This window comes from Chelonia mydas, chromosome 5 (assembly GCF_015237465.2).
Source record: "Chelonia mydas isolate rCheMyd1 chromosome 5, rCheMyd1.pri.v2, whole genome shotgun sequence".
Lineage (NCBI taxonomy): Eukaryota > Metazoa > Chordata > Testudines > Cheloniidae > Chelonia > Chelonia mydas.
Window position 1 is genome coordinate 100,386,906 of NC_051245.2, and position 12,846 is coordinate 100,399,751.

Genomic DNA, 12,846 nt, shown 5'->3' on the forward strand with positions numbered 1-12,846 from the left:
TGAATAAATCCACTTCAAAAAGTTACCAATAAACAAAACCGAGTGCATTGGTCAGCAGAGGTTGGACAGAAGTCAGTGAAGGTAAGGTCAGAAACGTTCACTGTTCTGAGAAATCATTCACAGGCAAAAGATAATGTAGATAAAGGAGTTGGGCTGTAAACTCTGAAGTGAAAGGAGCATCATTTCATTGTTTCTCCATTTCACATTCAGATTAGTTGTAAACACTGATGTAAGACTGCGATCACAAACTGCCAGGGTCCGTGCAGGGCAATTTCAGAGCTCCTTACAAAGCCATTTTGGAAGGGTCAGCGTGCAGCCTTCTTGACACACATGCTCAAGAGCCCAAAAGTCCAATGCCCAGCTAGCTGTGGGGGGTTCAGCACCCCAAGTGTAGGGCAGAGGAATAAGTAATGTCAGCAGAACTTGGGGGGAGGGGTTGGAAGGAGTGTTAATAGAAGGAGTCTAGTATACGAATGAAGTTACACCCTCAAAATCTCCAAATCAAACAGCTGTCCATGAGCACGTTGTCCCAGTGTCCTGCTTTCTTTGCATTCCTTTCAGTACAGAATCCAAATCAAGGCCTCTGTGCTGATGTTTGCAGCCCTCTATGGTACTGCATCTCGCCTCTTCCTCCACACCCACATCCTCCCTCTGTGGGGTAGAGATGGTACAATGTTGTCGAACAATAAACTTTTAGTAACTATTTTCCCAAAAGGTTTGTAAGGGTCCTTCCTTCCACCCTGTCATTTTGACAAAGCCAATTCAGCACTGAAGTCATCCCATTCGTTACTGTTTTCTACTTTGGGTATTTTTAATTGGATGGTGATGGTAAAATACTCTCTTAGAAAAATAAAATAAAAGGAGCAGATGTTGCTTGCCATGTGACTGAACGGTAATAGCTCTAGTGTGTAATTGCATGTACAAGTTTTTGAAATGGTTAATTTGGTTTGCTCAAAAAAACATTTTGGAGAGCCTATTAAGGATCTGATCCAAAACCCGCTGAAGTCAGTAGGAGTCCATCCACTGATTGATGTGAGTTTTCGATCAGACTGTCTATGAGAGAGTCCAAATTTAATTTTATGCCAGATTTTTCTCTTGCATGTGTTTGACTAGCTGTATTTGGTAATAAAAAAGCTAGTCTCGCTTCCAACTAAGCGAGAAGATAAAATGTATCCCCTTGCTCAAATGCAGAACGCTGCAAGCAGTTGCAGGAATGGCTTGTTGCTATGTATTCATTATAGTTCAACCCTGTTTATCAGAAACATTTCAGGGCCATCGAAAAGTAAGGGATGAACAGTCAGTTTGTAATTTCTGGATAAACTGCTCATGCTAGGAGGAAATGTGAGATTAGGATAAATGGGGTTTTACCGTGTAATCTGGTTTGGCGTGTATCCAGAACCATGCTCTCTGCTTCTAATTATCAAAAGAAAGAGTTTTTCCAAAGTAAAGTTTAAAGGCTGCAATTATTTCCAAGCCATCTAGACTCCCTTGATTAAAGGGATACTATTAACTAGTTTGGGAACAAAATTTAGGTTATTTAATTATTATTATTTATTAATAATAAAGAAAACAGAATTTTGTAAACCCAAGTCTTTAAAGACTCTCTCAAAATGTCCAATCAATTTTTTGTTTGGATGTTAAAGGGGCAGTGTCAATGTCAAAATGACACTGCTGTCTGAAACGTTTTTACTTTTGTTTATAGTAACTGAAAGATATGGGAGACAAATATAAAGTTAAATTATATTAATATAGCCTCTTAGCCTTAGAACATAGCACACAGTACAATAGATATAAGATAAATACGAGTTTTAAAATCAACACAACCCCATAAAATTAATACAAGTTCTTTAAAAATACAAAAACAAAAAACACAAGTTCAGCCTTGCCCCAGAATCAGTTACAACTTTAAAGTCACAGTCCCTGCAACATTATACAGAAATAAGCTAACAAGGGTTAGAAATGCATTATTTCATTTAGGTCATAAGGAGTCTTTCATAAACTTGTTTTAGCAGTCAACCAGGCAAATAGGGCAACCCGCCTATAATAGAAACATTGTCACAAGTATTCTTGCTTTTGAGCCAGTGCAGGCATCTGAGCCAGAAATGGGGCTAGACCTTTGTTTCTCAGGTAACTGAACAAGTTACCAGAAAGTAAGTAGTGTGGTAGATCTTCAACTTAGCTAGACCTGCATGGGCAAAACTCCTCTCTCCCAAACACGTTAGCTTCATAGTTTGAAAACAGTCTCATAAATGCCCTCCTTGACATACTTTTGTTCAAAATATCCTAATATTTCTCCAAACTATGTCTGCTCTTTGAATAAGAAAGCCAAGGGAGCAACTGCCATGTCCAGTTGTTTGCGGATATCTTCTGCTCTAAATTTAGTGGAGATTCCACACTCTTGCCTACATCCCTAGCCAGGTCAAGTTGCAACAAGCCCAAGGAATGGCGAGAACAATGGACTTTCAAAAGCCAGAGGAACACTAGGGGTTGTGTACTGCTCAGCTGTTCTCCCAGACAACCTTGGATGATGCTGTAGATTCATATGCTGAATGCTCAGCCAATAATTCAATATAAAGGCATTATGCTTCACTCAAAACAGCGCACTCCCCTATTTCTGCCCTAAGTAAAGCTGCCAGGGTGTAATTTGAGAGGCTGAGCCTGGGAGAAAAATATTATTTTCCCACAGGGCTTTTGTTTTGCCCATTTGATAGCGCTTTGTGTCATTCCACGTAGCCTGTGTTACTTGTAGTTGTGTGGATTTTTCACATAGCAACACCAGGAGGGAGAAATGTTCTTTGAAAACAGGAAAATGTGTCTGCACAACCACAATAATTGGCAGCCGGGGGTTGGGCAGATGTAATACCTGAAACTACTTTTAACTAACTTTTTTGAAGTTGAATAGCTTTCAAGGTTGTGTCCCATTTTAAACATTTACCTAAAGAGCTATAACCCAAGCATTTCAGTAATCTATTAGTGCACATGCACCTGAAAGAGACTAGTCTATTTTCACTTGACCAAAATGAGTGAAATGCAAAACCAATATATTTTTCCTCTATTTACATTGTTTGTTAAATTTTAGAGATTCTCTGGGTTTTCATAATCAACAGTATTAGAAAAATAATTTCCTTACTATGCTTTTTAACTCAAGTCCCTTTCCAAATATGCCCTGTGAAGTTAGTTACGATTACAAAATCTGGATTTTATCTTTTGACCCTTGAAATGTGAGAGCTGTAATAGTTCTGTGTTTTAAGTAAATGTTCCTCCATCTTTTTTCCTATTTTCTGGTTTGTATAAAGATTAATAATTAAAATGTTTGTGTTTACAGGGAGGCTGTGTGGATTCAACAAACCAGAGCCTAGTTCTGCTCCTCATGACCCTTGGACAGCCTGATGTTTCCAAAGTCCTACTAGGACCTCTGTCTCCGTACACGTAAGTTGTTCTCTTTAATTTAAATACCAAATCTTGTTTAACTTGCAATTAATAGAATAATAGGTATTTTTGTGCAGAACACTTCATTTGTGGCTATGAACAGACATATGTGTGCTGATCATTTTATGATCAGCACATCGTAAGTTACTTAATGTTTATTTTTACACACTGGAAGAAGACTTCCTTACTTTCCTATTTTCCCTCGGATTCCAACGGAATTAAACTTTCAGAGACCAGTTTGTTGTTGGTTCTTGGTCTTGGATTGTATACACGTCAATTACATTTTTGTTACCTAGCGTAAGCTGTCTTGTTTTGCCTAACGACCTGTGTTGTAGCTGTGCACGTAATGGAAGGTATTCTGAATGGCTGACTAACACCAAGATCGTATCCAGTTCATGGCATGAGTGTCCAAGAGAAACAGCTCAAGGATGTATCTCGTTGAGATACTTGGGACCCTGGGGTCTCAGAACTGTTATGGATTGCATTTATTTTTGCTTTGGCCTTTTTTCTAACAGTTTTTCAAGGTCTGTGGCAGTTACCAGTCTGAAGAGAGAGAAGTGCTGTGTTTCCCCCAATGTTGGTTGGGACACAGAAGGGCAAAAGGCATGCTGCTTTCCTGTTACCATCGTTGGCTGATGAACAATTGACTAGACCAAAGCAGTTACCAGAGATTGAATTGATCAAACTGTGCCTCTTTAAGGGGAAGTGGAGAGATGTGTATGTGCGGGGATGATATCAAACAATTAGAACATGAACTGTCCTTTTTCGGTTATCATGGTACCGGTGCTGTATATGTGAAAGGTACAGTACTGTGATAACTGAAGAATGATGGTGCCATCACATGAGAACTGCAAACTGCATAACTGCTAGCAAACCCTGATACCTCAGAAACCAACAGATCCACCAGAGTTGTGTGGAAGGGGGTTTGTATGGATTTTGAGGGGAGCAGTGGAGGATTATCTTTATGGAAGGGGTGAAGTAGACCATCACAAGGTGAGTATCTACTTAGTGTTCAGTAATATCATCCAACATCAGTGATTAGAGTGTAATAATCTGATCTTTTACAGTTTTTTAAACCACTAAGTTTGTAAAGCAGTAATTTTTAAGTGGACTGATTTCAGCTACTTTAGTTCTTGTAACGGTAGTGCAGCGTTTTGGCAGTGGAGGAGGATTTCTATCGAGATCAGCAGGTTTCATGTGAGATCATGTGAGGTTTCTTTTTTCTGTCTGCAACTTCTGTGCTGCTACCATCTAAGGGTTGAGAAATCAGTCTCCACAGCTACTGAGCATAGATGCATGAGACATTTTAAAAAATAATGATGAGAAGCAAAACGCTATTGAGTTCCGCTCCATTTCCCCAGCCCGCACCTCCCCCTCCCTCTGATTGCTGCTATGTTAGTCGCGTCTTGAATTTAGCACCTTCACACTGAAAAATCCCAAGCTAATTATTTGATAAATGATATTTACAGTATAGTTCCCTTGTCTAGTGCAGTGCAGCTGGTGGATTATGGTGTTGGGAATGGGAACAATGCCTTGGAATAGGTCCCTTCCCCTGACCCCATGTGAAGGAGGACTCTACCAGGTTAATTGGGGGGAGGGGTGCTCACATGCCAGGCATGCCACCTCTGGCTCAGTTACTGACATGGTTCTCCGAAGTAAAATGGGCTGAAGAAAAGATACATTGGCATACAGCCATATAGATCCTTCCTCCACATTCATAGTCCAGATTCCACAGAGTCTAGGAGCCTTTCCCTTTGCCGAGACAACTTTAAAATCAGAAGTGGGGCACTGCTGCTGCCATACCACAGATTCAGTTGTGTGCAATAGTGGGATATTAGATGGGGTGGGATCTGAGTCACTACAGAAAATTCTTTCCTGGGTATCTGGCTGGTGAATCTTGCCCATATGCTCAGGGTTTAGCTGATCGCCATATTTGGGGTCGGCAAGGCATTTTCCTTCAGGGCAGATTGGCAGAGGCCCTGGAGGTTTTTCGCCTTCCTCTGTAGCATGGGGCACGGGTCACTTGCTGGAGGATTCTCTGCTCCTTGAAGTCTTTAAACCACAATTTGAGGACTTCAATAGCTCAGACATAGGTGAGAGGTTTTTCGCAGGAGTGGGTGGGTGAGATTCTGTGGCCTGCGTTGTGCAGGAGCTCGGACTAGATGATCATAATGGTCCCTTCTGACCTCAGTATCTATAAATCTGTGAATCCCAGATCACACAAGGTTAGGATGTTTTCACAATTTAGCATACGCTACTCAGCATACAGTTGTGTCATGGGGAGGAGGTGGCAACCACAGCACACAGTGAAACAGCTCAGGAGACCAAGAGGAGGGAGGGAAAGGGAAGCCTTACTCCTGCCGGAAATGGCCATTGGGAAAAGGAAAGGGGAATTTATCATTCGCTCTGGGGAGGATTCATAGATTTTAAAGCCAGAAGGGACCACCATGATCATCGAGTCTGACCTCCTGTACATTGCAGGCCATAGGACCTCACCTACCCACTCTTGTAATAGACCCCTAAACTCTGGCTCAGTTATTTAAAAGTTGTCACCGATGGAAAATCCATCACAACCTTGCTAAATTGTTCCAATGGTTAATTACACTCACTGTTAAAAATGTACGCCTTGTTTCCAGTCTTGAGTTTATCTAGGTTCAGCTTCCAGCCACTGGATTGTGTTATACTTTTTCTCTGTTACAACAAAAAGCCAATTATCAAATAGGTGTTCCCCATGTAGGTACCTCTAGACTGTAATCAAGTCACCCCTTAACCTTCTCTTTGTTAAACTAAATCAGGGGTTGGCAACCGGCGGCACGCATGCCAAAGGCAGCACGCAAGCCGATTTTACTGGCACGCTGCTGCCAGCTGGAGTCCTGGCCACTGCCCCTGCTCAGCCCGCTGCCGGCCTGGAGTTCTGTCCACCGGTGTAGTGTATTAAATTTCTCCCAGTAGGAATGTGCTTCTTGTGGAGCACCAAGACTGGCGGCCGTAAGTAGTATGCTGTAAGTAGCACATTCCTACGGGGAGAAATTTAATACACTGCACCCCGGCCCCACTCAGCCCGCTGGTGGTCTGGAGTTGTTAAAATATGTTCTCTCACCCCTTATCAAAAATTACACTACAATTAGCTTAAAAACTTGAAAACGTGAAAACTTTGTATATTACAGTAATTGTTAAAAAATGTATAATGTTAATAAATACATAGGTTTGATGAAACAAAGTAGTTGTACTTAGGTGCCTATGCTTAATTTGTGTTTTCGATGATTTATCTTCTAAAAAAATCTCACATGTCTCGCGCCCGCAGAAAGGGCATCTCGCACCCCAGGTTAAGAACCACTACACTAAACTGATAGATCTGCATTTTAATTTAATTTTAAATGAAGCTTCTTAAACATTTTTAAAATCTTGTTTATTTTATATACAACAATAGTTTAGTTACATAATATAGATTTATAGAGAAGGACCTTCTAAAAACGTTAAAATGTATTACTGGCATGCGAAACCTTAAAGTAGAGTGAAAAAATGAAGACTTGGCACACCACTTCTGAAAGGTTGCTGACCCCTCAGCTAAATAGATTGAGCTCCTTGAATCTGTCACTGTAAAGCATGTTTTCTAATCCTGAAATCATTCTTGTGGATCTTCTTTGAACCCTCTCCAATTTATCAGCATCCTTCTTGAGTTGCAGGTACCAGAACTAGACACAGAATTAAATCAGCAGTCTCACCAGAGCTTGGTACAGAGGTAAAATAACCTCTCTACTCCTACTTGAGATTCCCCCATTTGTGTATCCCAGGATCTCATTAGCTCTTTTGGACACAGCATCGTACTGAAAGCTCACATTCAGCTGATTATCCACCATAACCCCCCCCAACCTTTGTCAGAGTCATTCTTCCCCAGGATAGAGTTCCTCATCCTGTAAATATGGCCTACATTCTTTGTTCCCAGATGTATACCTATACACATAGCCATATTAAAACGCAAATTGTTTGCTTGTGCCCAGTTTACCAAGCAATCCAGATCGCTCTGAATCAGTAACCTGTCCTCTTCATTATTTACCACTCCCCCAATATTTATGTCCTCTTCAAACTTTTAGTGCTGATTTTGTTTTCATCGTGGTCATTGATAAAAACATTAAATAGCCTAGGTCCAAAACTGATCCCCACTGGAAACGGAGTCTCTCGAGAACAATTCCCTGTTTACAGTTACATTGTGAGACCTATCAGCCAGTTTTTGATCCATTTAATGCATGCCTTGTTAATTTTATATTCTATTTTTTAATCAAAATGTCAGCTGAAACAATGACAAACTCAACACAAATTCACAAAATGTTTCAGTCGACCCTAATCTGCATTTTTTGGTGGGGGGAAAACCACTTCCTGAGATCGTCTCATTGTTTGGGATTTGGCATCATGTTTTAATCAGAACAGCCTCAAAAAATAGGAGGGTGTGATTGTCTAATGGCTCCGTAATATGCACAAGGGAACATAAACTGTAATTGGCTGGCTGATGTCTCGGAAATGTGTATATATAGACATTTAAATGTTGAACAGACTCTTGTCCTCATAGTTGTGGTGTTGGGGAGTAACTCAGCCTGTAGTGAAAAGATCTGACAGCAAGTTCTGTAATAGAGCTGCCTTCTTATGAAGGCAATGGTTGGATAGAAGCTGTGTTTGTGCAATATACCAACACTTCTAATGGGTTAGGCCCCTTTAGCTAGCCTTGGGACAGCGTGTCATTTGGCGTCTAAGGGTATGTCTACACTACAGCTGCTACAGTTGATGGAAGGGGCTTTTCTGTCGATGTAGTTAGTCCATCTCCCCAAGAAGTGGTAGCTAGGTTGACGTAAGAATTCTTCCATAAGTGTAGCTGTCTACACGAAGGGTTAGGTCGACCTTGCTACAGTGCTCAGGGCATGGAATTTTTCACAGCTTTGAGCTACGTACAAGGTCGAGCTAACCTTTTAAGTGTAAAGTAGGCCTAACTTTTCTGCTTGAAGTGTAAATGACTGTCAGTGAAATGACTTCTGTGGCAGCGATAATTTAGTGAACTACAGAACAAGCTGCTTTGCCCATAAAACACTTTTAAGTGCATGTGCAATTGATGTATCTCACGTCATTTCACTTTGCAGCCTCCTGGAAAAAGACACTGCTTCTGTAAACACTTGTTGTTTTGTTCAAGGCAGTGGCTTTTGTTTGAAGTTTGGGGAGAAGTGGAATGCTGCACACCAGGCTGCACTCTGCTCCCCCTTGCAGACTGACGAGGCTGCGCCTGGAGGTGGCTTTCATACCTGAGGAGCTGCAAGTGCATGTGGACACTGGCAGCCTCTCCTCCTCCCTCTTTTCCCTAATTTCCACCCCTCGTACTTACATGACAAGACAGCAGGGGATTAGTAAAAACTGTCCCAAAGGAAGACCACAGTTCTCTGCCGTTTCCTGCCAAATTCTGTTTGCTTTCACTGCTCTCAGAGGTTTCTTGTATTGAAGAATGGCCTACTCTGCTCTGTCTCCTCCATTCCCCCACAGTGTGCTCCCAGTGCTGCCACCATTTCTGGACCATCTCGCTTTTGGGGGAGTGCCTTGGGACTTTCTTAGGTCTTGTAGTGCTTCGGCAGTGATTGTGTCTCTCTTGCCTCGTGCTTCCTCTGTGTCAGGAACTATTTCTTAAAATAGCATCAGGGGACACAGAACTGAAAAGGAATTTGATCTCAAAAGTGTGATCAATATAGTATTAAAGCTCTTAGGACAATGGCATTTTCTAGGCTACCTGCCAAAAGAAGGCTCAGGAGTGGTGTGCAGGTCTCCTCTTTCCAAAGGCTAAGCTTATCTGAGAAGAGAATCTTGGGAACCTAGCAGTTGTCCCGTGGATTAAACCAGCGATTTATCCACTTTGGTATCCTGTCTCTCTCTAACAGTGGTTGGTACCAGCTTCAGAAAAGAGGGCAAGCATTGCATAGTGAGCAATTATCAATTTTCCATTTTGTTGCCCTTCAGTTTCATTGACTATCCCCAAGGCGCATCCCATTTACCTTCTTTATACCATTCATTATTTTTTCTGTCATATCCACTCCAGTTTGTCCCCTCTTTAGAGCTGCTTTGTTTAATCTGTTTTTTCTCTCTTCCATAGAGAAGTCTCTTCAGACCTGTACACTTGAAAAAATAGATTTTCAGGTGTAAACACTTTTTTCCAAAAGAAGTCCAGAATCTGAATTCTTTTTTTCTTTTTTCTTTTTTTTAAGCGATGCTGTTAGATTCTAAAGATGTGTGTATTTTAGCAGTGGGGAGCTTGTAAAACTGATCAACTTTGTGCTTTTGAATCTGAATATTCCCTCCCACAAAACATTTTGAATTTCCTTAGCTACCCTCAAAAGTATTTTTCAGAAATTCCAGTAAAGTTTAGCACTGAACATTTTTGGGGAGGCAGAATGGATGGGGAACTGGATTGGGAGACATGGGAACTGGATTCTGTTCTGATTATGCCACTGAGCTGCTGTGTGACCATGGTCAGGTTATGCCACCTCTGTGTCTCAGTTTCCTCTCCCACTCTCTGTGTGGTCTATTTAGATTATTAACCCTTCATGGCAAAGACTGTCTTTTCATCTTTTTTTGCAGCTCCAGGCTCAGTTGGAGCCTTTATCTCGGCATTGCTATAATACAAATACAATTTTTTCCGAACCCAAACACCCATTTTCCTACCTCTGTACCAAGTAGCCAGAATGTGAGAGAAGCTTTCAAGCCACACAGAGCTCAGAAGCTTGTCTCTCTGACCAACAGAAGTTGGTCCAATAATAGATATTACCTCACCCACCTTGTCTCTCTAAAATCCTGGGACAGACACAGCTTCAACTACATTGCATATCTCATTGAATGTTAGTCTGTGCTCTACTTACAGGACAAGACCGCTGTGTTAACCAGATGAGTAACTGATTTGTTGAAGATAGTTTTAACACTTCTTTTCTTTTAATAAAAAAAAAAAAAAACGGAGAAAAAACTCACTTATCCCCTCTCCTTTTCAGAATTGAGTTTCTGCGACATTTGAGAAGCTTCTTTCAGATTATGTTCAAAATTGAAACCAAGCCATCTCACGAAGAGCTCCAGGGTGGAGAGAAAGTCTTAATGACATGCGTTGGCATTGGATTTTCCAACCTTAGCAAGACAATCAAATGATGAAACATCTGCAGCTTTTACGAAAATTTGACGTCAAAACGAGTACAGCAGAGATGTAGTTTAGCATCGTGCATACAAGATGGTTGGACCTCTTCTCCTTCTTCCCCCCCCCAGACTAATGTGGTGGTTGCTGTATGCAACTGTCTTTAAAAGTATTGACAGTTTTACCTTTTTATGGAGGAGTTAAGGAAGGAGACCTTAACAAAGATGACCAAAAAGAGAATTGCAGAACATATAATTTGTCAGAATGTGTATGGGGCGGGGGGGATTACAGAGCCGCGTCAAAGAAATACCAACATTGAAATAAACTGAACTCAAACTAGAACAATAGTTGTTTTTAAGTTGTACATATACAGAATTTGTCAAAGGCCTCAATACTGAAAACACTTACGTACGTAATGTTATGCATATGAGTAGTTGCATGGCCCTTCATGGAACTATTTGCATTTGTGAGGTCAAGTGTGTACATAAGTGTTTGCAGGATCAAGGTCTGAATCTTGAGTGGGCATTAGATAAGGACCATAAGACAGTGGAAAATCTCTTACTGATGTTATGGACTTTGTTCAAGCTCAGTGATCTCCTGGTGTGGGGATATAGAAGAAATATTTGCCATTAAACTTTTTTAAAAATTAGAATATGTAAAAGATGTTTGCCTATACTGATGTAATTCAACTTTCTTGCTCCCGGAGGTGGGGGGGGAGATCTTTTGACTAGGTGTCTGATTTGTAAATTGTTTTATTTCAGATCCTTTATTTTACTGTTAGAAAAATTGTGTGGGTTTGTTTGCTTATACAGTATTCCAAACACTCCAAAACAGGACTGTTCTGATCATTTGGGAAAGGTGGCAACACAATTGCATAGCCACAGAGTTTTGGTGGACTAAATGTATCACATCTGGGTATTGTCGTGTGTGGCGGCAATCTTTGTGGGTGAGGAGTTTGGTTGGGGTTCCTTTTTTAATGTTTATTCGGTATCTTTCAAATTTCCAAATGATGAAATATCCCATCAGGAAAGATTTTTTTCACACAGCAGAGGTAAGTGGTAGATGCTAGTGCACATATTTTAGTTTAGTATTGGACTGCTCTTATAGAAGGAAAAAGTATTAAGCACATGGCCACAAATTGAAGTAGTTTTCCTCAGAATGACAACCAATGAGGATGACTAATTTAAAATAAAACTATTTCAAAACAACCACTGGCTGTTACAATGGTCATAATCCTTTATAAACTATATTGATGCAATATGCTGTGATTGATATAGTATTACACTATTAGAAGATCATGAGAATACATCCTTATCCATTACCATTGTAAGAAATGCATCTGTAACATGATAGGTTCATGTTGGACCCACATAGGAATTCAACGGAAGGCTAGGTATATGATTAATAGTGTGCTGTAAATTATTGGAGGCAACAATACTCATTATGTACTGCACTTGAAATTCTGTGTTTTTTGTAGCAATCTGCCTACACATTTATTTAGAAAAATAAAATTGTATTGATTTTTCTAAATGAGGCTTTTTTCCCCCTTTTAAATTTTGTTTTCCCCAGACTAGCACCCTGAATTTTCAAAAGATAAACCGCTCCTCTAAACTGATATGAATGCGATAATTATCACCTTGGAAAACTTCTGGGAAGAGCAAAATAGGGGTGACTTTTTTTATCTGTTTTTTTTAATACAATGTGTAGAAATTACTGTGAAAAGTGACAGGTTTCAGAGTAACAGCCGTGTTAGTCTGTATTCGCAAAAAGAAAAGGAGTACTTGTGGCACCTTAGAGACTAACCAATTTATTTGAGCATAAGCTTTCGTGAGCTACAGCTCACTTCATTGGATGCATAAAGCTGTAATATTTTGTACCCTGTCATGCACATCAGTGAAGGGAGCTGAGATGTAGTGTACGCCATGGCACAGCCTAGTTGATATTACTATAACTGAAAAGCATTTCATGCCTTCATTGATATTCAGGACATGTCACAAAATGCTGCAGCGTGTGTCACATGACGTAAATCATGTAACTCAACGTTTTATTGCTGGGCTGTGTAATTTATTATGTGGAATTGTGTCCTTACTCTTCAGAACCTTGATGGGGCACTAGAGTTCTATGTTGTATGTTTTAAACTACTGCCAGGCAGTAACTTTTTGGTTAATTAAGAGATGGCAAGTCTAATTCAATGAACACTAGAATCTGGAACTCCAAAAGACTAGTCCCAGCTCTGCTACAGGCTTGCTGTGTAGCTTTGGGCAAAAACA

The 12,846-nt window shown here is 40.5% G+C and overlaps 1 protein-coding gene across 2 annotated transcripts in view; it reads left to right on the plus strand.

Moving 5' to 3' along the window:
- RCL1 (RNA terminal phosphate cyclase like 1) overlaps positions 1 to 12,106 on the plus strand; it is a 45,389-nt gene extending 33,283 nt beyond the window's left edge. For both annotated transcript variants that reach the window (XM_007065597.4, XM_037901887.2), the window contains 2 exons: positions 3,326 to 3,429; positions 10,443 to 12,106. In XM_007065597.4, the coding sequence (XP_007065659.2) occupies positions 3,326 to 3,429; positions 10,443 to 10,593 (255 nt within the window). In that variant the 3' untranslated portion in view covers positions 10,594 to 12,106. The remainder of the gene's footprint in view (positions 1 to 3,325; positions 3,430 to 10,442) is intronic.
- Positions 12,107 to 12,846: the final 740 nt, after the last annotated feature.